The sequence below is a fragment of the Aquarana catesbeiana genome, linkage group LG01 (genome assembly GCF_042186555.1).
Source record: "Aquarana catesbeiana isolate 2022-GZ linkage group LG01, ASM4218655v1, whole genome shotgun sequence".
Taxonomy (NCBI): domain Eukaryota; kingdom Metazoa; phylum Chordata; class Amphibia; order Anura; family Ranidae; genus Aquarana; species Aquarana catesbeiana.
In genome coordinates this window covers 361,973,758-362,000,320 of record NC_133324.1, presented here as the reverse complement: position 1 = coordinate 362,000,320, position 26,563 = coordinate 361,973,758, and the positions used below count along the sequence as shown (strand labels likewise).

General features: G+C 38.2%; 1 protein-coding gene across 3 annotated transcripts in view; it reads right to left on the bottom strand.

Annotated features, from left to right (window-relative positions):
• CNTNAP4 (contactin associated protein family member 4) overlaps positions 1-26,563 on the bottom strand; it is a 634,720-nt gene that overhangs the window by 49,532 nt on the left and 558,625 nt on the right. For all 3 annotated transcript variants that reach the window (XM_073632963.1, XM_073632962.1, XM_073632964.1), the window contains 3 exons: positions 20,710-20,880; positions 19,854-20,072; positions 1,584-1,823 (listed from right to left, as the gene is read on the bottom strand). In XM_073632963.1, the coding sequence (XP_073489064.1) occupies positions 1,584-1,823; positions 19,854-20,072; positions 20,710-20,880 (630 nt within the window). The remainder of the gene's footprint in view (positions 1-1,583; positions 1,824-19,853; positions 20,073-20,709; positions 20,881-26,563) is intronic.

Below are 26,563 nucleotides of genomic sequence, written 5' to 3'. Positions count from 1 at the left end.
AGCGTTGCGACGCACGGGGATGGAGTTCGGCGGTAAATTCAAAAGTGAAACACACAGTATAGATACAGCATACTGTAATCTTACAGATTACAGTACTGTATCAAATAACTACACATCCCCTTTGTCCCTAGTGGTCTGCCCAGTGTCCTGCATGCAGTTTTATATATATAAAACTGTTCTTTCTGCCAGGAAACTGGAGATTGTCCATAGCAACCAAAACTGTCTCTTTACATCAAAAGTGGTTTTAGAGCAGCTAGAAAAAAGCGATAATAAATTAGAATCACTCGCAGAATTGAGCGATAGTGATTTGTGGGGAGATCCGTCATCAAACACTAAAAGTAACGAAAGCTAAAATTCTGCAACTGAGCAAATTTCAGTGTTTTTGATTTGATTACATTATTATATAATTTTTATTATTATTATATTATTATTTGTTATAATTATTTATAGTTATTTATTATATTATAATTTTTCATTTCGTTTTTCAAACTTTATAATACCCGGGATGTCTACTAGACTCTTGTTTGGACAGATTTAAGTGAACTATTCCTAAGAATTACAGGCCTACAATATAAAACGCCAAATTTCTGTGCAAAATAATTGTACCGCTTTCAGCACCTAAAATCAGAAATAATCATACCGCCAGGGAGGTTAAAATAATTAATAGTCACTTGGTTTATTAGATATGGTGTGTATATTTATTTTGAATACCTAATTATATGCAATGGAAACATAAAATAATCCCGCCTGCCACCAAAAAACTGAGTTTACACATGTCTGGATGATTGAATTTACCTTTATATGCTATTCTAAATGAACAGTCTTTACTTCTTTTTAAGAAAGAAGCCCTGTGTTTTCTGGAATGAAGCTATGGTGCTTTGAGCAGTGATAGCCTTCGAGCTGTTTGTGATGATAATGAAACAGCAGAGAAAACCCAGACGTGTATGTGTATGTAAGAGGGCTCCATAATGGTGCATTATTGATTCCAGTGTCAGGAGACCTTCTGTAGAACAGTAGAACACAAAAGCTTCTGGTTACCAATCCTTCTCACTCGCTGGCGAGCTCCTCACCACCTTACAGCCACAGGACAGCCAAAAACACATACTGGTCTCCTGCCCAAGTCATACTTTAGGCCCTCCATAGTGCAGCCACCCTTACACAGATTAGGCATATTGCACATCTCAGCTCACCCAATAATGGAATGTCTGGGTGAATGCTTTACTTAACTGTTGTTCATTTACAAAATCCAGTTAGTGGCATAACAATTTTCCAAATAGGTAATCACATCATCCTGTATGTAGGGGTTGGCTGCCAGTACTGTGTCTCTACATGGTTAAGCTTTCAGTCTATTACCTGAAGGGATATTTCCCAGGCTCAAGCTGGGGCCTGCATAAAGGAAAACCTGGAGTCCTTCATGGTTGTCTCTTTCCATTCACCACTCTCCTTTCCCATTTTAAATATCCTATTTAGGGAGAGGAAGTACAGCCCACACTGCTGAAGACAGTGTGGATACCTTCCTAAAATGAACACAACTCGCCATTACAAGTACATATTAATATTCAAAATATGCAATTGACACTCACCTTTTTTACAAAATGCTCCAGTATATGCAGATAAGCTACAGTCACATGAAAATCCAGCCAGCTTTTCAAAACACTTCCCTCCATTGTGGCATAAGTTTCCATAGCTGCTACAATGTCCTGGGCAGCCTGGTTTAATTCCTGGTGTCACTTTAGCCCTTTCTTCCAAATCGATGGCAATGCCATTTAATTTTAAAGAACGAATACATCCTAAAAATCCTTTCTGCCTTGAGGGAGTTCCGCCTGTTTAAGAAATAAAATAAAAAAAAAATGTCTAGAATACATACACATAGAAAAGAGACTGCATAGTGGTTTATAGCTCTCAGTTAATCACTTAATTATAATGTACATGATAAACCAAAGAGCTACTTGTACTCTTTAAGCCTTTATTTGATCCCATTGTTAGGAAAAGGAGTATGGTCTGATAGGAATATTTAGGAGTGCCATCTCCCAGTCTTGGACAATCTCAGAGATTACCACTGTTACCTCTCAGGGTTTTGTCTAGTCTCTTACTGTCACTGATTTATACTTTCATGTGAAGCTATACAGGTAAGCATTTTTGTACTTTGGCATCAAGCTCAGAACCAACTATGAGTTCATTATTTTGTTAAATACATTTTTATTAAGAATTTCCATCACAAGTCACTTGATAGGTACTGCAGACTTGTGGAAAGTGCCCATGCACTCAGAGCTGTGAATATATAGCATGTCATATATGGAGACAATGGGAGGCATTTACTAATGCTTGCTAATTGCTTGCTAATTAGCGCTAAAACGGTATCCACTATAGCCCTGGTAAAAAAAATACTTTGAAAAAATTGAATTTACTATAGTTCCCTGAAAACAAATAGGGCCCAAATCCTTACTCTGCTAAAACCTGGAATAGTGCACATGGAAATAATGTTTACAGCATGATATAATTGCCTAAATGGTACTGAAATATGCGGTATATTATTTAACGATAATCTGCTTTTAAACTGTGTGAAAAAGTGATTTCTACACTGAAATTTCTTTAAAAGTCTGAGAAGAGATAAATTCCCCGTTTTTGTACAACTAGGTGCCAACACAACTGAGCATGCTCAGACCTGCAAATAGCTCTCATTTTAGCTCCAATGTCTTTTTTACAGGCGCCATAGTAAATACATAAATGAGCGCTGTGTTAAAGAGCATTTTTTGGGAGTGAAAATCAGCGCTATTATAGTCCAATGCAAGTTTTAGCCATTGATTCTAATGGTATAATTGTAACTTCCCCAAATAAATCCTTTTAATGTTGAGATGAAATGTATCTTTCTCTGAAAAAAAAATCCTTTGCAACAATGCTGCTTCTACTTCAATTAGTTTGTTTTTAAAAGAATGCTAGAATGTGGAATGTTTTGGTAAAATATATTTTTCTCTGTCACTTTCACTTGTAACTCTCCATCTCACAACAATCTTTACCCAAACTCACAGGTGTCTTTACAAAGCACAAACAATACCATTGCTGATGCAAATTTAAAATAAGTTACATTTTTTGTGCTTTTTATTATTTCCAAATAATCATAATTTGAGCCAAAAAAATGTGATACGTGTACCAACATCAGAAATCAAAATGTAATTCCCAAAAATTTGAGGGTAATATCACTATTCTACACTGACCCATAAGGAACCACCAAATATCACAGAATAAATCAAGAAAAATAACTCTTGAGTAATGTAATTGCATCACCTGTATGTCCAAAGAATTGCAGTATTTATGTGTAGAAGGTTTTCACATGTGGCAGCTCCATGGCTTAGATGTTAGAACTTCTGCTTAACATCCCTCAGCGTCTGGGTTCAAATACACCACTTCATGTAAAGAAGTTGTCTCATCTCCCAGGTCCTAATATATTTAAATGTAGTATTTATGTGTAGGAGGGTTCCACTACCATTGTAAATCTTGCCAGATACACTATTTAGCCAAAAATATTGGGATGCCTGCCTTTACACACACATGAACTTTAATGGCAGCCCAGCCTTAGTCCGTGCAGCTAGAACAGCTTCTAGGAAGGCTGTCCACAAGGTTTAGTGTGTCTATGGGAATGTTTGACCATTTTTCCAGAAGTTCTTTTGCGAGGCCAGGCACTAATGTTGGATGAGAAGGCCTGGCTAGCAGCCTCTGCAGTAATTCAGCCAAAAGGTGTTCTATCATGTTTGGGTCAGGACTGTGCAGGCCAGTCAAGTTCCTCCACCCCAAACTCACTCATCCATGTCTTTATGGACCTTGCTTTGTGCACTAGTGTGCAGTCATGTTGGAACAGGAAGGGGCCATGCCCAAACTGTTCCCACAAAGTTGGGAGCATGAAATCATCCAAAATATCTTGGTATGCTGATTCCTTAAAAGTTCACTTCACTGGAACTAAGAGGCCAAGCCCAACCCCTGAAAAACAACCCCACATCATAATCCCCCTCCACCAAATGATTTGGACCAGTGCACAAAGCAAGGTCCATAAAGACATGGATGAGTAAGTTTGGGGTGGAGAAACTTGACTGGCCTGCACAAAGTCCTGACCTCAACACAACACCTTGGGGATTAATTAGAGTGGAGACTGTAAGCCAGGCCTACTCGTCCAACATCAGTGCCTGACCTCACAAATGCAGTTATGGAAGAATGGTCAAACATTCCCATAGATATACTCCTAAACCTTGTGGACAGCATTCTCAGAAGAGTTGAAACTGTTATAGCTGCAAAGGGTGGGCCAAATGAATTTTGAACCCTACGGACTAAGACTGGAATGCCATTACAGTTCATGTGTGTATAAAGGCAGGCGTCCCAATACTTCGGACAATATATTGTATATTGCTTGTGACGGTGAGCATGGCTATGGACTTAGGGCTGGTTCACACCACAGAGATGCAGACAACATGTGTGAGGCTGTAGCATGGATAGATGATGTGGGCTGGTGGGTTAGTATGAAATGTTACCTGTTATACACTGAAAGCAAAGCTGTGTCGACTCTAAGGTTTAGACAAATTTTAGATTGTAAGCTTCTATGAGCAGGGCCCTTAAAACCCAATTGCTAACTGTTTTGCTAAATGTAGCACCGTGTATCCTGTAGAAGTTTTTTTGAAGCTAGTAAATGAATGTACATAATTTTGTTTTTGCTGGCAAAATAAAAGTACATTATGTGGTGGTTTTGGGGAAGTGCAATATCTTTCTTTTATATCTTATAATTTCTATATGTATTTGTGCCAAAAAAAAAGTAATCTCTTCAGCACACCTGCAAGTAAATGATAAAGGTGGAATCTTTATATATAACAGCTGTGGAGAATTGCAGGTAATTAATTTAGCTGGTGGATAGGCAGTGTTGTATGTGTCAGTCCGGGTTCACATTGGTGTGATTTGACATGTCAAATTGGCGGGAATTGCACAGTTCTAATTGGTGCGGAGCTGCAATTTCCAAAAGTAGTCTCTGTACTGCTTTTTGGCATCTTCGGAGTGCAATTTTTATTGACATTAGTGCAGAAACCTGCACAGAAGTCTCTGAAATTCCCCCCGCAGTCGGGAAGGACATGTGGGAATGACACTGTGTGAGTTCAGCGGACCTCGCACGATATCCTCCCGCTGTCAGTGTGAACCAGAGCTCACACTGGGCCTTTGTCTTTGTAATTCACCTGCTGCTATCCCAGAGACGCCATTTCCTATCGAACTCCCTTAAGTTTACCTTAAAATATCATATGAAGAAACACAGATTTGCATATCTGCAAATAAACGAAAAGAAAAAAAAATTCTAATCATGGTTGCGATCAAATATTTGCAGCTGCGATCAAAAGATTGTGGTTTCACCTTCTGACTCGGAAATGAGTGATTGTAATCACCCGGAAGTTCCTGTGCTGGTCAGGATCTCCATCTAAGTGGACATGGCGAGGTCCCTCTTTAGCAAAAAGGAGGTGCTGCTCATTTGCCAGGTAAGTGTATGATATGTACTTGTGCTTACTCAATGTGGGGGTGGACATGGTAGTTAGATTTGGTGTGGGTGGGGTTCATTGATTTGTTTGGCATCACCACACATTTGCTTCTGGCCCATGTGCACACATCACTTCCTGCATTTGTTCTGCTGATGTAAATCAGTAAGGACTATGCCAATATAAATGAGAGGTCCTTTCTATTAAAATATATATGACTTGTTTCACACTTTTCCAGCAAATTTGGACCTCCGAGTTGCATGACAAGTTGTACCCCATGATTCTCAATGATAACCATTCATATCTGTGCTACTTCAAGTTGCAACAACTTCAAAATAGTCACTGTACTACTTTGGTGTGACTTTCATGTGACTTGCGGTACATACGGCGCAATATTACACAGGCATTCCCAGAGGTTGGAGCCAAGTTGCAGCAGCAAAGTGGCAGCAAAATAGTGTAACTTTCATGGATAATAACTTTTGAATTAGGCACTATTCTCACTTGTGCATCCTGCAAGTGGGTCAAATTCATCCCTGCACTACTTTGGTTTGACTTTGATGGGACTTGAGGCCCATATACCACAAGATTACACAGGCATTGGTCGCACAAGTGCAAATGGGGTCTAAGTGTTATGAATGAATCTCATTAGGTTCCTTTCACACTTGGCCGACTTTTCATACAACTTGAGGTCCATAAGGCCCCTTTCACACTTGTGCGACCTGAAAGTCCTGCTATTTTGCAGTGCTTTTTGCCACAAATTTGATGTGATTTGAAGCAATGCCAGTGTAATCTTGAGGTCTATGGACACAGGAGTTACAGGACAAGTTGCACAGGTGTGAAAGGGGCCTTAGGGCCGATTCACAGCGCTGTGCTGTCAGACATCGGATGTGATTTGCAAATCACATGCAATGTCTGTGTCATGCAAACTCAGCCATACAGATTGTATGGTTAAATTTGCATAGCATTCGGACTGCACAGGACCCTTTTTTTGGTCCGCAGCAGAATCGGATTGCATGGGATTGCATGGGTGTTGTCTGAATTTGCAGTTCTGCAATATGTGAACTGATACTCCCAGCAGTTCACATATGGCAGTGAGAACTGCCTGCGAGTTGTATGCGATGCTGGAACCCGCACTGGATTCGCAGGGTTCCCACATTGCCCTGACCCTAGGTTCACACCTATGCGTTTTTTAGTTCATTTTGCAGTTTGCAGAAACAATCCAGTCCACTACAGTCCATTAAACATGGTTTCCTATGGTACTAGTTCACACCTATGCGTTTTGCGGCCAGTGCATTTTTGGAAATAGTTGGGGACTTTTTTCAGGCGATTTGTGGGTAATAGATTTCAATGGAACCACACCAGAAATGCAACTGTTGTGTTTGTGATGCAATTTTTTTATGTGTTTTGCGTTTCTTATTTTAACACTGTATATAGCTGGTTACTAACCGGGGGGTTGGGAAGCCAGCCGCCGTGTCCTTAACAACCAATGAGTCGTCAGCTGTCAGCGGCTTCCCCACTGAAAGTTAAAACAAAATGCCAGCCCAAAAAAAAAATTGCAAAAAAAATGCATTTTTTGGGGGGAAAAAGGGGGCAGGCTTTCCGTGTGACGTCAATGGATGTTCACACCCCATGGCTGTTTAAAAGATGCCAGACAGCGGGTGACAACACAACAGAGGAAGACGGCGGTGAGGAAGATCATATGTGATCTGACAGGCATGTTTGCCGGCAATAGTGCTGCTTTTCATTTGCATTAGCGCCCAGTTTCTGAGAGTTGAAGTCTTAATTGCCCTAATTGGGAGCTATTTTCCGGGACTGCAGGATCATTTATTAGCGCTATAGTAAATGACCCCTATGTTTGTTGTTGCTGAAAACATAAATACATTCCTACTACATTTTTAACTGTAACATTTCACAAACTGTCTGCAAAACAAAAAATCTATTTTTAAAGAGTCTCTTTGCCTACTTGAACGTGTTATACATTTTGCAGTAAACCCACATCCAAAGCAAATGTTCAATTACAATCTCATTATTGATTATGATATAAAGGAAAATGTCTTTCAATGTGGTACAGACTGGTCTGTATTCAATGCCTCCTATATCTTAACTTAATTATTCTTCCCCTCGGTATTAATGAAATTGAGAGCTTGCATTTCCCTAAAATTTCAGCAACATGTAAGCAAAATGCAATAGAGCCAATGGGGAAGTGAAAATTAGGCTTGATTTGGTAATTGTTAATGATGAAGTGGGGACCATTTACGGTAACTGTCTTTGACCTGTTCATCATTTCAGTTTTTTTTAAATAGAAGCAAAAACAAATGAAAGAGATGTGAAATACAAAGCAACAGTACACAAATAGTATAATACACAATAAAAGGGAAAAACACACAAAAAACACAAAATCAACAAAACTACCTTAAAGGGTAAGTCCAGTTTTATGGAGAAAAAAATAGCAAAAAAATTAACCAGCTTAATATTGGACTCTGTCGCCCCCTTCCTGCCCAGGCCACTTTTAAGTTTTTAGTACTGTCACATTTTGAATGACAATTACTCAGTCATCCAACACTGTACCCAAATTATATTTTTATAATTTTTTGTGTCAAATAGAGATTTCTTTTGGTAGTATTTAATCACCACTGTTTCATATTATCACATTTCCTGATGCCCTAAAATGTCAGGACAGTAAAAATAGCTCCCAAATGACCCTTTTTGGAAAGTAGACAGCTCAAGGTATTTAGTAAGAGGCATGGTGAGTTTTTTTGAATTTGTAATTTTTCATAATAATGTTTCATAATTTTTCTGTATGCATTTATTTACAGAACTATCTTCCTCTGGTGATAAATATCCTTTAACATAAATATTTAATGCATTTGGTAAACAATGCATGTTTTTAGTGAATTAACTACTTTTGACATAAATACAGCATGAGTTAAATTATTGCAGGATTTATCTCTTAGTGCAGGGGTGCCCAACCAATGGCCCACGGGCCACATGATGCCCTCTAATGTGGCACATGACTTCCTGCTCTGGGATGGTGGGTCGGCAAGCCCAGATCACTGGCTCCCAACCTGCCATCCCAGGGCATCAGTGCTCTGAATGGAGTAGACACTAGAGGAAGAATGGCTGTGGAGGGAGCAGAGCCACATTAGCCAATGCTTCCTGTATAGTGTCGGCTCCTGTCACAGGTGGAGTGATACCAATTTCACTCCGCCTGGGACAGCAACAGATGGCAATACCTGTAGCAATAATGATTCCTGAATAGAAGATTATTATTAAAGGACAATTTATATTCTAAAATCACAGTGTATATATGGGCATATCTCTTCTGCAGTGGTTACCAGGCTGCTTCCAAACTGATCCGCAAGTGCACCGCAGTGCACCTGCGGGTTACCTGCACTGAGCCATAGACTTCTGCTATGGCTCATTTTGGTAGCATAATTATTCATGTGGAATGTATGTTCCTTGCAAAAAAAACATAATTTTTAATCAAGTTGTTATGAGTAAAGTTCCGCTTTAACATAAGTACAACTAGAAGTGGCTGTGTGCCATTCTTTATCATTCAGTTAATTAAATGTCACAGATTTGATAGTCATAAAGCGCAAATTATTTGATCTGGCTTCTTGAGGGTTTCCAGTTTAAGACTAGCACTCAGCTCCTAACAAAATGAATTAATTTGAAAGAAAGACAATTAATTGTATTTTCCTCTACTTAACTACATACTTACATCTATTTCATGTCAAGTAAGGGTATGTTCAATCAGTAATCTGTTTTGAATATTGTATTACCTAAATGACGACTAATGATGATTTAACCACTTCAATATCAGGAACTTTTACCCCCTTCCTGCCCAGGCCAATTTTCAGCTTTCAGTGCTGTTGCACTTTGAATGACAATTATGCGGTCATGCAACACTGTACCCAAATTATATTTTTATCATTTTTTGAGACAGATCAAGCTTTTTTGGGGGGTATTTAATCACCACTGTGATTTTTATTTTTTGCTTAACAAACAAAAAAAAAGACAGAAAAAAAAAAATATTTTTCTTAGTTTCTGTTATGAAATTTAGCAAATAAGTAATTTTTCTTCTTCACTGATGGGCACTGATAAGGTTGCACTGATGAGTACTGTTGGGGCTGCACTGATAGGCACTGCTAGGCACTGGTGAGGCTATACTGATGATTTTTTCTCCTATTCATCTTCTACTAATCTACACACTTGCTGAGTTTATGGTGTGATAGTACTATTTTTCTGTACTTGTGTACTTATTTACAGTTTGCACAGAGGGTTTTCATTCCTTTTTTTTGGTAAAGACCCTCAGCATAACTTTACAATGGCATTCTCTGTGTCACCACATCCTACCTGTCATAGGTATTGTTTATCCTCCCTGTCATGTTTTCCTTGTCGTACAGACGCGCTGAATATGGCTCTGGGTTTGGAGCCAATTGTTGTGGTGCCATGCACTACACCAGCTGTAGCAGGGCTTGCTTTAATAATTTATTTACAACCCCAGTTGTGAATAAACATGTATCTATATATGTAATGGTTTGCACTTTGGTTTTGTATGTTGGTTTTGGGTATCATTTTGTTGGGAGGAGATTCAACAGAGGGTAGCTGATATATATTGTCCTGTGTGCTGGTCCTTAGAGAAAGGTGGGCTGCACCTCACCCAAATGTCAGTGTAATTTTATTATACTTTTTCTACCTGTTTAAAGTTAGTGTAGTGTTCACTACTAGTCTGTTGGATATTTATAATATACAGTATATATAGTACTATGCAAAAGTTTTAGACAGGTGTAAAAAAATGTTGTAAAGTAATAATGCCTTCAAAAATATATGTTTGAATGATTTATTGTTATGAATTTACAAAATGTAAAGTGAGTGAAAAGAATAGAAATCTAAATCAAAACAATATATGATGTGACTGCCCTTTGGCATCAAACCAGCTTCAATTCTTATGCCGCGTACACACGAGCGGACTTTACGGCAGACTTTGCTCGGCGGACTTTACGCCGAACTTTATGACGGATTTTCCGAATGATCGGACTTGCCTACACACAATCCACCAAAGTCCGTCGAATTCGTATGTGATGATGTACAACCGGACTAAAACAAGGAAGTTCATAGCCAGTAGCCAATAGCTGCCCTAGCGTGGCTTTTTGTCCGTCGAACTAGCATACAGACGAGCGGACTTTTCGACCAGACTCGAGTTCGATGGATAGATTTAAAACATGTTTCAAATCTAAGTCTGTCCAACTTTTGAGCAAACAAAGTCCGTTGGAGCCCACACACTATCAAATTGTCCGACTAAATCCCGTCCGCCGGGCAAAGTCTGCCTTAAAATCCGCTCGTGTGTACACGGCATTACACTTACACATTATGTACACTCAAACTCAACGGATCAAAAACAGAACTTTTTCTCCTGCAAGCCAACAAAAATTCCAAAATTAAGACTCCGTGGACACCACCCTCCATCCTCGGACAGACCATCTCCCCCAGCACCAAAGTCAAGAGTCTCGGAGTCATCTTTGACTCAGGAATGACAATGGATGCACAAATAGGATCGGTGGTGAGCGGATCCCACCACCTCCTCCGCCTGCTTCGCAGACTCATCCCCTTCATCCCAGAAGAGGACAAAGCGGCAGTTGTGGGAACAATCATCAATTCCCGACTCGACTACGCAAATTCCCTCTACGTAGGTCTACCCCAATATCAGCTTGCGCGCTTGCAACTCATCCAAAATACGGCGGCAAGACTGTTAACAGGAAAAAAGCCCTGGGAATCCATCTCCCCATCCCTAAAAAGCCTACATTGGCTAACTGTGAAGAATCGGATCATATTCAAGACCCTCTGCCTCACCCATAAATGCATACAAGGAAACGCTCCGCAATATCTCCGGGAAAAAATAAAACACTACACACCGAATCGCAGTCTTCGATCAGCTAACCAAAACCTCCTCATCATTCCCAAATACCGCTACAAAGCAAAGGGAGAACGTAGATTTGCAGTCCAAGGACCTCGACTATGGAATGCTCTCCCAACCAACCTCCGCATGGAAGAAAACCACCAGGCCTTCAGGAAAAAACTAAAGACCTTCCTTTTCTAGAAGCTGGCTACAGAGAATACATCTAGCGCCTTGAGGCGATTCAGTTCGCAATTGCAGCGCTTTACAAATCATTCATTCATTCATTCATTCACTTGCACAAAGTCTGGGATTTTTTGGAGGATTGGAATCAAGTGTATGATTAACCAATTATACTAATCAGGTGCTAATGATCATCGATTCCAAATGTAGGTTGATGCACAGTCATTAAAGTGGATGTAAACTCCACTTTTGAACTTATACCTTCGGCTTTCCTGTAGTTACAGTGACTAACTCCTAAACTTTCATTGTTTAGGAGATATTGAGAGGGGATGCTGCTGGAGATATCACAGGCACATATGCTTTGAAAGGATGGCATCCTGAGGGCTCCCGTGTGCATGCGTGGGAGTGATGTCACCGCGACCCCAGCCATTCATACAGCCAGAGTCCGTAAACCCGGAAGAAAGGCGGCAGCGCCAGGGATCCATGACTGTGCTGCATGGGCGCGATCCGATTTGCAGGTAAGTCTGTCATAATGTGCTAGTATGCAGCGCATACTAGTACATTATGTTTACAAATGATTTTTATTATAGAAAAGGTCATAATACAAAATACTCATGTTAAGGTATATAAAAGGTAGTATTACAAAATTCAAGTACACATATGGGTGAAGTCAAACAGTAAAGATATGTTAGAGGTTCAATAGTGTAAAAATAATATATATATTATTTGGCATTTTACTCCATCTTAAAGAAGCTTTCTGTCAGCATAAAACTTGTTATAAGACCTTATTAAGACATTTTGGACATAGGAAGAGATAAGTCCAACTGAAAAGGTAAGATGGGTAAAATATGCAAATATTTCCCAGGATATCTATTTTTTTCTATATATATATGCATGGTGTCAAAAAGAGTATGGTGTGCGCGTTCTGATAGTTTGATATTTTCCATTCTTTATAAGACCTGAGGCCAGGGAATGGCAGTAGAGCGCCAATTGAAAGTTATGGTCCAGTGGATAGAACTATATAAGGTATGAATTAGTCTGGAGCAGGCTCTAGGTATAGAGATATTTCATTTTGTCAGGGGTTAAATACCACCTGGTGTGGGGCTTGATAGCTGATTGCCTGATGGAAATTGTTGTGGTGCATTTTTGTAGATTTTGGGTCATAACATCCCATTGTTCTTGAGATTAAGAATGGTCCAGGTTGGTCCCCCATTGGAGCATAGGTTTGGATTTTTCTGGCATGTAAAATTCATTAAGATTTTCATAGTTATCAATCCTCTATCCCTTGGGGTGGATAAACATATTTGTTCAAATTGTGAAAAGAGAGTATGAAGGGTGAGAGAATAATATTTTTGATAGAATTGTCTGATTTTTGTATAATTTGTTTGTTCTGATTGTGGGAGGTTATAATCTGTTTGTAAGTCTGTAAAAGAGCGAAATTCATTGTTTAGGGTAAATGATCTTAAATGAGTTAGTTTGTGGGATTGCCATATAGTCGATGAATTTTGGTTGTTGTAAGCGGGGTGGGTGTTATTGACTTAACCCTGAAAGGGGGTCCACTTTATGTTTGTTTTAGTGGTGGTTTACTATCCCTTTAACTCAAACACAAACAGCTGCATAGAAGGGTTAAAACTGGGTGAGGAACAGTGGAACTATGGTGAGGTCCTGGAAGACAGATTCATGACACAGGTCATACATAATGGAAAGACTGAGCACAACAGCAAGACACAAGTTGATATACTGTATGAGCAAGGTCTCTCCTAGGAAAAGATTTTGATTGCAGGGGTTTCAATATGTGCTGTTGAAGCTCTTTTAAAGAAGCACAAAGAAACAGGCAATGGTTGGCCAAGGAAACTTAATGCAGCAGATGAAAGGCACATTATGCTCACTTTCCTTTGACAGGAGAAGTCCAACAGTGCCATCAGCACAGAACTGTCAGAAACCAGTGAGATCCAGGTACACTAATCTACTGTCTGGTGGTCTTCATGGAAAAATTGTATCCAAAAAGCCATAAGCTAAGCGACTCAACTATGCATAAAAACATAGGAACTGGGGTGCAGAAAAATGGCAGCTGGTCTTCTGGACTGATGAGTCAAAATTTGAAATATTTGGCTGTATCAGGAGGCAGTTTGTTCCCTGAAGTACTGGAAAGCGGTACAATAATGAGTGTCGGCAGGAAACAGTGAGGCATGGTATAGGTTCCCTGCAAGTCTGGGCTGTATTCCTGCAAATGGAGTTGGAGATTTGGTCAGGATCACTGGTGTCCTTAATGCTAAGAAATACAGTCAGATAATATCCATGATGCCATATCATCATAAAGAAGAACAAGGAGCCCTGAAAGTGATAGTTTGGCCTCCACAGAGCCCTGATCTCAACATCGTCGAGTCTGGAATTACATGAAGAGACAGAAGGATTTGAGGAAGCCTACATCCAGAGAAGATCTGTGGTTAGCTCTCCAAGATGTTTGGAACAACCTATCTGCTGGTTTTCTTTAAAAAGGGTGCAAGTGAACCTAAAGGTTCAATTGATGTTGTAGCCTATATATATACTGTGTAGATATTATTAAATATATATCTTTCTGAGTCTTTGTTATTGACATCCCAACTTATTTCAACATTAATGAAAATTCTGTTACTTTTCGATAGCTTTAAACTTTTGCATATGCTTTAATGAAAGTTTTACTGTTTTAATAGATCTTTAATGTCATGTCATGTAACACAGAAACCAACTCTGTCTATTTTAAATTGTTTACACTGCAGTTTAATTTAATCCTGCTAAATTTCAGGCATGTTTAGTCCAACTCCTCCAAACTGATTTAATATATCTAAATTTGCTCTGACAACTTATCCTAAAACTCAGCGACAGATGGAGACAATGAACATCTTTTGATATTTTCCTTGAGCAATGCATAACTGAAATGTATGCCACATACAAGCAACATTTTATGAAATTTGATGCTCTTATTCTTTTACAAGGCATGAGTCATCCTATTGTTTGGGAATTGTTCTAGGAACATCATTTACATTTTTTTCAATAGATCAGTTTATTTTGTGACATCTTAAAGTTACATTATAACCCTTCAAGAAAAAAAAAAAAATTAGGTATTTTCAACGTGTCATTACTAAGCCTTCATAGGCTGGAAGAAAAAATTACCATATAATTTTCAACGGTGTTGTGGTATAATTTGCTGAATTGCTATTTTTATAGTTTTTAACATAGTACTTTAGAACCATTATCTTTTTGCTGCTACATTTTCTCCTACCTTTTATTCTCTAAAATAAAAGGCACAGATTTCAGTGTACATAGTTTAGTTCTAGATCCCAGCCTTGAAAATGGTCACAAACACAAAAAACAGTGGCTGAAATTAAAAGAAAGTTCTTTAAAAGCTTAAATTGTGCTGCATCACACCTTTCCCATTTCTGTCCATATGTTCTTCTTTAATCTTATTAGTTCGTGGAGATCATTTATTCTCTGTTCTTTTGCAATCAGTTTGACAGGGTTTATAACTTTCATTAAACACAGCAGCTGAACCAAAAGATGTATTGAGCACCAGGTGAATGTATTCCGCTCACAGTGTAGTAATGACAGCCCATTAAAGTTAATACCTTGTGAATTGCTTGTCCATTTGATAGCACCCTCAGGAAGGCAGTGCTAAACAAGGTAATTCTACCTGACAAACGTTTTCCTTAGTTATGCAATTCTTTAAATTGAGATTATGTAGTTACTTATTTTCTAATCTTCACAAGCAGCATAATCTGAAAAGTATAGCCATTCCTGAAAAAAATATGGTAGTGCTTTAAATTTTGAGGTTTATCAAAATATTTTTGCGCTTTATCAGTTAGCTATAACAATGTCACTTTCACCAAAATATAGATTTTCCTACTGGATTTCTCTTATTTTTTGCTTTCACTTTCAACATTTTTACTTTTTTGTTTTATTGTTTCAGCAGCTTTCTGTCAATGCCATCACTTTGTTACTGCTTTTTTTAAGTTTCTTTCCCAGGAGATGGTTTACAAAAATGTTTACAAAGTTGAAAGGCCCTCAAAATCTGATGACAGACTTCAGATGCATTATAAAAAGTGTATAAAATATCAACCACTCATTCTCCACTGAAGACGATTATTGATGGTGGCAGTGTCAAGTAGTTCTTAGAAGCTGAATTATGCTCATTTACTTTAATACTGGAATATGAGCATGTAGGTGATGGCATCCCAACAACACAGTTTAAAACATACAATTCAGAATACCCCGAGGGTAACAGGAAATATTAATGTCAGGAGACCCAGGTCGCCTCTGTTCGCCGGGCTCCGGGGCGCATGCACGGTGGACTAGCGCTTCGACGTACACCCGTTTTTCGGCCCAATGGTGCTGCGCGCGCGGGTGCACGGTGGTCCCCGTGTGCGCGCCGTCGCCCGTGCGGGTGCCCAGTAGCGCGTCACGCTGACGCACGCATCGGGGAGGCTACTTCTGACGGCTCCAGCGCCCAGTCGGGTTGCTGGGTTGTCGTCAGCTGTTCCTGTCTCCCTGTACCGCTGTATCTCCTTCTGCTCCTGGAAACCTGTGCTGAACTCCTGGCTTGTACTACGGATACTGCTGCTAGCTTGATACCCTTCTGACCTCTGCTAGTATAACGGACTTTGCTCTGCCTGATCACCCGGTTCTGACCTCTGCCAGTTTAATGGACTCTGCTCTGCTTGATAACCCGGTTCTGACCTTTGCTAGTGTAACGGACTCTGCTCTGCCTGATAATCCGGTTCTGACCTCTTCTAGTGTTACAGACTCTGCTCTGCCTGATAACCAGGTTCTGACCGCTGCCTGCTTAACGGACTACCTGTTCCTTTGTTCCCCAGTCCTGAACGGCACCCGCCGGTGTACCTCCGGCCAGCAACTAAAGACTTCCACCAGGCCTTCTTGGGATCCCTCAGTTACCGGAAGCCCGTGCCTCCACGTGCCCCCTGCTCCCTGTATCATCTCCAGGGGCTTGGGTGCGCGTGGTCGTAAGGGCGAGCCGCTCTCGGCATCTTGGCCTCAGTGAGTATTAGTCGTGACAATTAAACTGTATCCATAACCAAAATTTTTATAAGTTTAGATGTTTTCTTACTGTTTATTGTACCTGGAGGCTTTGTTGGAGAGATTCCTTCACTTCTTGTCTGGTAAAAAGGTTATCCTCAGGACAAGAAGTGTGGGGGAGTCTCTCTTACAGCAACCCAGACCAAAGTAAAAAAAAAAATGTAACCACTTGAATACCAGCCTGTAATACTCCCTAATTTATATGCCATATTTCAGTTTCCAGTGCTGTGATACTTTGTATGGTACAGTAAGTTGCCATTTTTGCCACAATTTTAAAAAAAATTAATTAAGAAACATTCTGGTATTGAGGGGACCATTGATCTTGTTAATGCTGTACTAGATACAGCACATACAGGTCATACACAGGGAGGGAGGAGAAGATGAATAAGGAAGGTGAAGGGGATACAGGGAAGCAATGTATTGGAGAGAAGGGGGATGAAAGAGTTAAAAAGCATTGCTTGAATGTGCTGCTGTCATGGGTGCACTGTGATAAGGAATAGGAACTAATGAATCACTCAGTCATTCATTATTTATTGTTTGCTCCCCTTTATCTATTGTAAGAGGAAGAGGAGGGCTTGCTGATGAATTTTAAGCATTAGAAAGAGAACACTGGGATTTGACAGAGCACAAAATACTCAGTGCAACAAAGTAAGAGTAGAAAAGACGGGAGCCTGAAGTTTGTGTCAGGGAGGGAGCTATAAATAGATTAGCACAAACCTGAACTAGTCACAGGCAAGCTCTGCATGTGTGGGGTGGGGGTGTGATCTTTCCTCCAATCAGCTGTCTCACAGTGTCTCACAGTGTATAGCAAGAATCCACACCCACAGGTGAATCAGGAAGAGAAAATTCTAACAGGACATGCACTTTCTAAATAGTATATAAAGCTGAAGACAGCAGATATACATGTAAAAGGTATGTAGGGAGATTTGTTTCATACCTGTGTATCATCTGAGTCTGTTCACAAAGCTTGTCAACATGTATATACGAAGAGAAACAAAATACTCCCAAGGGCCCGTATGCAGCTTGAAAGTAATAAATGTACTTGTGTTATATAAAAATATTATTTTATTTTCAATTGATATAAAAAATCATCAATAAAAACAGCAATATCAAAAGGAGGGCAGGAGGGGAAGGAAGACAAATGAAAAAAGGGGAACAACAACATGAGCTCTGGTGTACACAAAATTTTGCATGATAGATGTCCAATATGACATAGACATTGAACAATACACAAACAATATGTCTGTGAATGCTACTGTTAAGGAAAACCCCAACGCGTTTCAATCATAATTTTGTATTCGATCTTCTTCAGGGGCATATAGACATCTATAACATATCAATACATAATAATAATAATAATAATAATAATATCAGCATCATCATCATAATCATTTGAAAAGGACCTGTATATACAGGAATCCAAAATATCAAAAATAACAAATATCAAAAATACCTTTATCAAAGGTAGGACCTTTTAATATTTTGGATTCCTGTATATACAGGTCCTTTTCAAATGATTATGATGATGATGATATTATTAATATTATGTATTGATATGTTATAGATGTCTATATCACCCGAAGAAGATCGAATACAAAATTATGATTGAAATGCGTTGGAGTTATCCTTAACCGTAGCATTCACAGACATATTGTTTGTGTATTGTTCAATGTCTATGTCATATTGGTATCTATCATGCAACATTTTGCGTACGCCAGAGCTCATGTTGTTGTTCCCCTTTTTTCATTAGCCTTCCTTCCCTTCCTCCCCTTCTTTTAATATTGCTGTTTTTATTAATGATTTTTTATATAAATTGAAAATAAAATAATAATTTTATATAAAACAAGTAAATGTATTACTTGAAAGCTGGGTACAGGCCCTTGGGAGTATTTTGTTTCTCTTCATATATGCTATTGGGCTAGCAGCATTCTGTCCACAACCAGGGGAGATGGGTCCCATGTTTTGTCAACATGTTTATAAACCAGATCTCCACAATTTCCAAGAGATGACTATGGTAACAAATTAAAATATAAGACTTGTTGAAATACTCAGGTAAACATTTAAAAATGACATAGTCAACTAGGAAGAAATTGCAGGTTCATTGGATCATGGAAACACATCTGCATATATTCAAAATATCTGAATAGCTGTAAATTGCCTACATGGCAAACAAATGTACTATGATAATTAAAGGTATTAGCTTTACATAGGGCAGCATAATTCCAAAAAAGTAGCAACACTTCATTTAACAAGAAACAATTAATTTTCAAGGTAATTCATGGAAATGCTTGTCCTATAATGACTATTATTCCAATAAATCAATTTCTCCTTTTTGATAAATAGAGGAAGTCAAAATCCAAAAAGGAGACATTCAAGGTCAGTTAACCGTCCATGATAAATTGATTCTATTACTTCTAAGTTAATAATCACTTCAAATTCAGACTTACTTTTTAAATAGATGTAGAAGTCTACAGAACGAATGTGTAGAGGATATTGTTAAATCACCATTCTATATTTTTAACCAATACATTTCCCTTGATGTACAAACTTTCCAAAAAGTCAATTATTAATATAAATTCACTTTGTTCATTAATTATATTATGACAATAGGTTGAGTTGTACTGAAATAATTGCAAAGCAAGTTACATTATTTGTAATGTTACACCCTTGCCTCATGTGGTTATTTTATGTAACTAAATCTGTATGATACTGTATGATACAATTGTATGTATACGGTGTAATTTCTAAGCATAAAACATTTATTGCCAATAATATAATATGGGCAAAAAAATCCCAAACTCCAATGCTGTAAAGATTAAAGATAAACAATAGCATATATACCACTCTTAAAGACTGTTTTTACAGTGGCATGTGATCTAAGGGGTGGGACTCACAGTTCTAAAAACACCTAAACTTTTTTTAGGTTTTTGCAGAGGTGTAATGATGCTTATATTTTTGTTTGGGTTCCCTGGATACATTTTCCCCTACTTCCTGTTCTAATGATTGGGTGGATGTTATAAGGACTGAAATTCATGGGAAACTTCTCAAATAAGGGAAGAAACAACCACATAATATTTTTTTTTTTTTTTTTTTTTTTAGGAAAAGGCTATAACCTTGTGTTTTTTAGTTGTATGTAATTATAAAAGAAATTTTGATTTATAATCTCGATTGTGTAAATGTGTCTGTTGATATTCACTACTTACCTATAAAAAGCTGACTGTAGAGTTGTAGTCGTATGTGACCATCAGAAGAAGTAGCATACGTTTTTTGTGGTAAATAGTCTACTTGTAGAGAAGCTTCTTTAATGTTTCTCTCTGCCTTTACAAAATGCCACTGGCTATCATTCAGAGGAGTTGGCGAGTGTATTCTGACCTCTAGAGGCCCATTCCCAACATCAAATGAAAAAACCACATCTGTTGGAGCTGGAAAAAAGCAACAGAATATACAGACTTATTTTTAACTTATTATAATAATTTATATTCGAGTAAAATATAATAGCAATGGGAAAGATGAATGCCCTAGCATAGACTAAAATGATACAAATGCTTCCTATGACCCTGTCTTTTGCTAACTGCACATTTCAAAGGTTAGTGAGGAGAGTTACTTAACGTGATCATTATACCTCTTTTAGCTTGTGACACATGCATAGGTGGGCAGAAACATCAAAAACTCACAGGTGGACAGCAACAAAAAAGGGAACAATGCTGGAGAGATCTTACTGTTAATTTACTCAAGGCATATTATAAGCCAGAACCTCAGGTAACCTACCAGGCTGTTTTAATAACTAAATATGAATTTTGGGTGGACTGACCATTTAAAGGTCTACTGGCAGCTATATTATGAGTTCATCTAGTTTATAAATACAGAGAACTTTTCTTTTTGGGTCAGGGGTCTTCAAGAAAAATACCTTATGTTTTAGCAATATGCATACAGCTTAATGTAGTAGAAATGTCATCTCATTAACATAGTTAATTTCCAAAATGCTCAAGAGACAAACTTAGCTGGTTATAATCTGTTATAGACTTTGTTCTTAAATAGGGGTTACAAAAAGAGACTTACATTCCAATTCAATTCGAATAAAATCTTTGATTCCCAGGTTTTCTAAGAACAGTCCAGATGGTGATGCAGTCTTGAAGAAGAAAGATACATCTGCACTAAGTTCTCCATCAAAGGTAGGGAAATGTAGGTAGGATGATACTGTATTAAAAGAAGCCGCATTCCAAAAACTTCCTAGGCAAAAAAAGGAAAATATAACTGACTAGGTTGAAAATTGAAAATAGTGTGGCTAATGCATTCAATTTTAAGTTATTGCAAGCACAGCATTTGTGCACAATAAAGAAAAGTGTTTAAATAGCTTTATTTGCATCTAACACAACATTGTTGTTTATTTCACAGTCATTGATCAGAAATATATATATTTTTTCTTTCAGTGACACCATCATGCAGGGACATTTTTCCTTCTGTTGACACCACTGATGCAGGGACACTTTTCCTTCCAGTGACATCACCGATGCAGGGACATTTTTCCTTACAGTGACCACAGACGCAGGGGCATTTTTCCTTGCAATGACACCACTAATGCAGGGACATCTTTCCTTCTAGTGACACCCCTGATGTTGGGACATCTTTTCCTTTTAGTGACAACAGTGATGCAGGGACATTTCACCAATGCTGGATAGACATGTGCATTCGTTTTTGTCCGAATGCATTTTCGTCCGAATTTCAGGTATTTTCGTTATTGTTTTAACAAACGATAACGAAAGTGCAGAATACAAAAACTGAAATATCCGACATAAACAAATGCTTTATTTTAGTTTTCGTTGCGACAACAGTTCGATATAGATAGGAGATTCGACATGACTCTGACAATAACAATCTGTGTCTATCGAACCTGTGCTCGAATGTGCCTAACCTTTACTCTGTTAGTCCAAGATTATTCTACATAGAGAGAAAAGATTCAACATAGAGAGAAAAGATTTGACATAGAGAGAAAAGATTGCTGCTGAAATTGGGTGGGGGAAGTAAAATAAAAATAATGATGATGATGAATGTTATTGGCCTATTGTAACCAAAGAGGAGGGGCAGTAAATAGCTAGAACTAAGTACACACATACAGCCAACTTACTTTCACTTACAATTTGCTAGCAGAGAAAGACACACACACTGAATCATTTCAGAAGACAGTCAATCTTAGCTGGTCCGTTTGTCAGAGTACCTGAATTATTTAGCAATTATGCATAAGCACAGCAGCAGAACAATAGTGAAGCAAGCTACAGTTCAACTTAACTTTTTCATAATAATCTGCTGCTATTGTGTTAGTGTTGTGAACTTGATAGTGATACTAGTGTTGCTAGTGTTGTGATAGCCTCAGAGGCTGCCCGTGTTGTGAGTGGGGATTTATTATTATAGATTCTATATTATAATGCCATATCAATATCTGACACAACGTCGGATGTCGCGTCTGCCATTGTACTTGGAGATTGAGAAACAAATGTGAAAGTTGGCTGACTGTTAGGGTAGAGTACACCATTCAACATGAACAACAAAGATTTGACAAAGCAACGAAAAACATACAAACGTCGAATCTTTGGCTTATGTTGTCTGTCGAAAGTTCTAAGAAGATTCGATGGAGCAGCTAAACTGTACGACGATGCAATCATACATTTACGGTCAAATGCATCCACCCATAGGCTATAGAAAAATTCTAATGTTGGTTGACTAGTAAAATATTTAATAAATATAATTATTACTAGTCATACATTAGAATTCTACTAAAGCTAGCTTGTAGGCGGAAAATTAAGACCGGAAATGTACACATACAGTTTAGCTGCTCCATTGAATCTTTGAACATTCGACAGACACCATAAGCCTTCAATGACAGATTCGACCTTAATTAATTTGGATTTTCGGACGATTGCAATTTTTAACGAAAAACTAAATAAATAAAAATGAATTTCAGGAGTAACTAAATAAATGTATTTTTCGGACGAAAATGAAATTCTGAAATGAAATATTTCAGTGTGCACATGTCTAATGCTGGAGCATTTATTTCTACATCCCCATTAGCCACATATCTCACTGTAGGATAGAAAGTGTATTACCATTAAACTCCTATGTTACATATGTTTTTGTACAGCATGCTGCAAGCATCACTATTAACTCCACCCCATCCCCTACTCCACCTGGGGGGGAGAAATTTGGTATCTTCACATGGGCACTAGATGACCTTGTCCCAGCATTGACATTAGAGGTTATTCTTTGGGTCTTTCATTCAGCAGAGTAAAGTGGCAAGAACAGATGTGTGTCAGCGATTATTGGGCACCACGTTTGATGTGGATCATTGCTGGACAATGTGATTGATGATGGTTGTACATTGTGGGAGTTTTTTAAAATAAAATGACTCTGTCCTTATTTACACTTAACTTATTTGTGAATGCGTAGGTGTACTATTTACCCCTAACTCATTTACTTGGAGGTGGCAGTGTAAAGAGAGCTTCCAGATTCTGATAAGTCCCCCACCAACACCAGGCCTGGATGGTCAAGGTGGAGGGACTGTGGCCCGGTAGGGTTCAGAGGAGTACACAAACTGACACCCTCTTTAATGACTTGCAAGGCTGCATGCTCAGATATTAAGCTGGTATGGATTTTTGGGGTAGATCTCATCTTTATTTTTGCATGGAGTCTCTCTTAAAATCAAAACCAGAGCTGAGGGGCCTGGTTTGAATAAAGAGGGAACCCCATGCCATTATATTTTGTGTGGGGTCCCCCACTGAGACCCTAATCTAGAAAAAGGGTCTGGTATAGATGAATGGAATCATCGGCTGCTTCATTTACAAACAGAACAAAGTATTCGGGAGCTGTGCTTTTGTCGACAATTTAAACACTCTTTTTATTTTGTAAATGTCAATTTTGATGCAGTTGTTTGCATTCACAGGCAGGGTCAGGGCATCCCGATGCTTGTCCTTTAAAGGGTTTTTATGTTTTTAATTGTTATTTGTTTGGCAATCTCTTATCTTAACACTTTTCTTCTGTTTCAACACAGAAGTTTTTCTTATTTATTCTGTAAAACAAGAATACTAGTAGTAGTAGCAGTAGTACTTTACTATTGGGGAGTAACTCCAGTCTTCTCTTGCTCTCTTGCAGAACTAAGGCTGCTGCTTGGTTCAAACACTTCTGGGTGTGTTGAATACCCGCCCTCCCACCACTCTCTGTGATGGCTTTACCTTCTTTTACAGGGTGCCTTTAGTTTCAATTTGCAGAGTTAGTGTCAAAGTCATATTAAACTAACCCTATGACCACCATCTGGTCAATCAGGGAAAAACTACTGTTATGTAGTATATACAGTATTATAAAAGCAGTGTTGTCCTCCATGTCTTAGTGCCATGTATGTAGCAGTGGCACTACCTTGCATTTCTTTGGATCCCCGCATATAATCAAGCATATTATTTCCTATCTAGATTTTCTTAAAGCATTTGTTACCCCAACACTTCATATTCCTGATATGTAATTGCTGTACCATGTACTTGTTCTCTTTGTATTGCTTCCTTTATGTAAAATCCTTGGTGTTCCTCTGCTTTCCTATTAAAAACTGACCACACTAAGTAGGAAAGCACATCATGGTTAGTTCTCTAGCTATGCTGGAAACTCAGTGAGTTCTCCTCCAATGGACTTGTCATGACATGCCCCCACTGCACAGTCATTCACTGGCAAGCTCATTGTGCTGCTGCTTCTCCTCCTGCCAGCTCTTATGCTGCTGATAACAGAGGGAATGTGATCATTTATAAAAAAGGGAAAAAGGTATTTAGAATGTTTTCTTTTTATCTATACAAAGTTTATAGTGTATAGTTTTACAAGGTGATCTTTTACAATTATTTTAATATTCATTCAACTTGTTGCACCTTACATTCAAAATTTAGCATTCAAAATGTATCATTATAATAAAGGGCATATATTAAATACAAAATTATATGGGAAATCAACCACCTCCTTTCCTGCCACTGCATAAAACGGGACGGGAGAAGCTCAGATGCCAGTGGACTTACCCGGCTGCTGGTGTGTGCTCTTGAGAGCATGCATTGGCATGATCTGTGACCCGCTGTGAGTGGCCCTGGTACCATGTGATCACTGTGACCAATTACAGTCACAGTAGCAAATTATGCTGTCATTGTTTACTACTATCTCAGCTCTGTGATTGGTCACCATGAGTCATGACCATGTTACCAATCTCGTTGAATGATGACTGCCCTAACCTTAGCAACTCCATCTAAATGCTGCCTCCCCTGCTTTTTTGGACTATATTCTTGCCCTTCAACTTGGTTGTTCAGTTCAATTAGGCATTTGAATGTTTGGCTGTTATTAGTGGACCATATTGTTTTATTTATGCTTTTTTACAGACTTTGGTGCACTCGCCCCTGATGCTGTGGTAGGAAACTGTGAAGCATGCGTCGGGCCAATTTTGATTCCATTTTCTTTTTAGATGGTTTTATTTTATCCACTCCCACGTTACCCCACCACTTTAGTTTTAAGCGATTCTTTATGATGGGCAACTGTCCTATACCTCAGTATGTCATCTCCAAGTTGCTATGATTGTTTTTCTAAAAAAATGGTTAATAATATGTGATTGTTATGATTATTTAACTATGTATGTACTCATTTTGCTATGTCATGTTTTTTAATGTATTGAATAAAACATGTCTTTTTATATTGATTAATCTTTTAGCCATGCTAGACTTACCTTGTTTAAAGTCACAAACCCTCTTTTTCTGGCTGTTATTAGTGGGGCAAATTTAGAAGCATCATACAGTGAAACCCAATTTTCATTATAAGTGTTCCCACTGTAAGAACTTATTTAGCATTTCACCTGTTTTCTACGAGAGCAAATAAATAGATAAGATACCTTAATATAATAAAATAGCTCATACTTTATGTTCAGATAAAGTCTGACCAACTGTTAAATCGTCAGCATTACGTTTCCTCTACAAGACTGGATTTTATTGACTCTTTCAAATGTGACTTTCACTTTCTTATTCAGATTAATCAGCTCTAGTTATTACTATCTCAAACAACTATGTAAATATTATATTTTTCAGTGCAATCAATGATTTCTTAATAAATAAAAATATAATGTGATTTACTGTGTAGGTACTAGCAATCCAATTTTTGTATGAAAATTTGACTCTGATGTTGCAGACACTGGGAGGGTAGTAAATAGCAAAATAAAGACAGCTCACCTGTGTACTATGAAAATATTTTTCTGGAAGGCCAAAAGTTCAACTTAACATGCTATAAAATAGTTGTATAGAAATTATCACTCCGTCCTGTTGTGGCAATTAAGTATTTTTCTACAGCATCTTACAATATCTAGAATCCTTACACAAGCTATAAAACATAATATTCACCACCATTAGGGTAGTATATTTGTTGAAATGTTACAATTATAATAGACACAGTCCAAAGCTGGCTCAGAGCTGGAACTGGACTGCTGTAGCTGAATTGGGGCCAAAAAACAGGTAAGATTTGAAGCTTGAAATTAGAGTTGACATCCTCCACTGCTTTTCGCAATTTTTCTTCACATAATTATCATTAATTTAAAATAATATAGGTCACTATCAAATTACTTTTTGGAGCAAAACAATCGTACATAAAGTATGAGTGTACTGGAAGATAATTGCTGCCTCTGAACCCAGAATTGGCTCTTCTCAATATAGGAATAGAAACATTCCAAGTAACAAGCAGAACCGTAATTGCCCACATATTATTTGCATCTAGGATTTCCCTCACCAGTCATTGGAAATCTCTAGTAATGCCCAAGCTGGAGGAAGTAATCTCCCGAGTAAATGTACAGTGTCAATTTGAAAAACTTTTAGCACTCAAAATTCATAAAGCCCAATTGTTTCAGAAATGCTGGAATTCT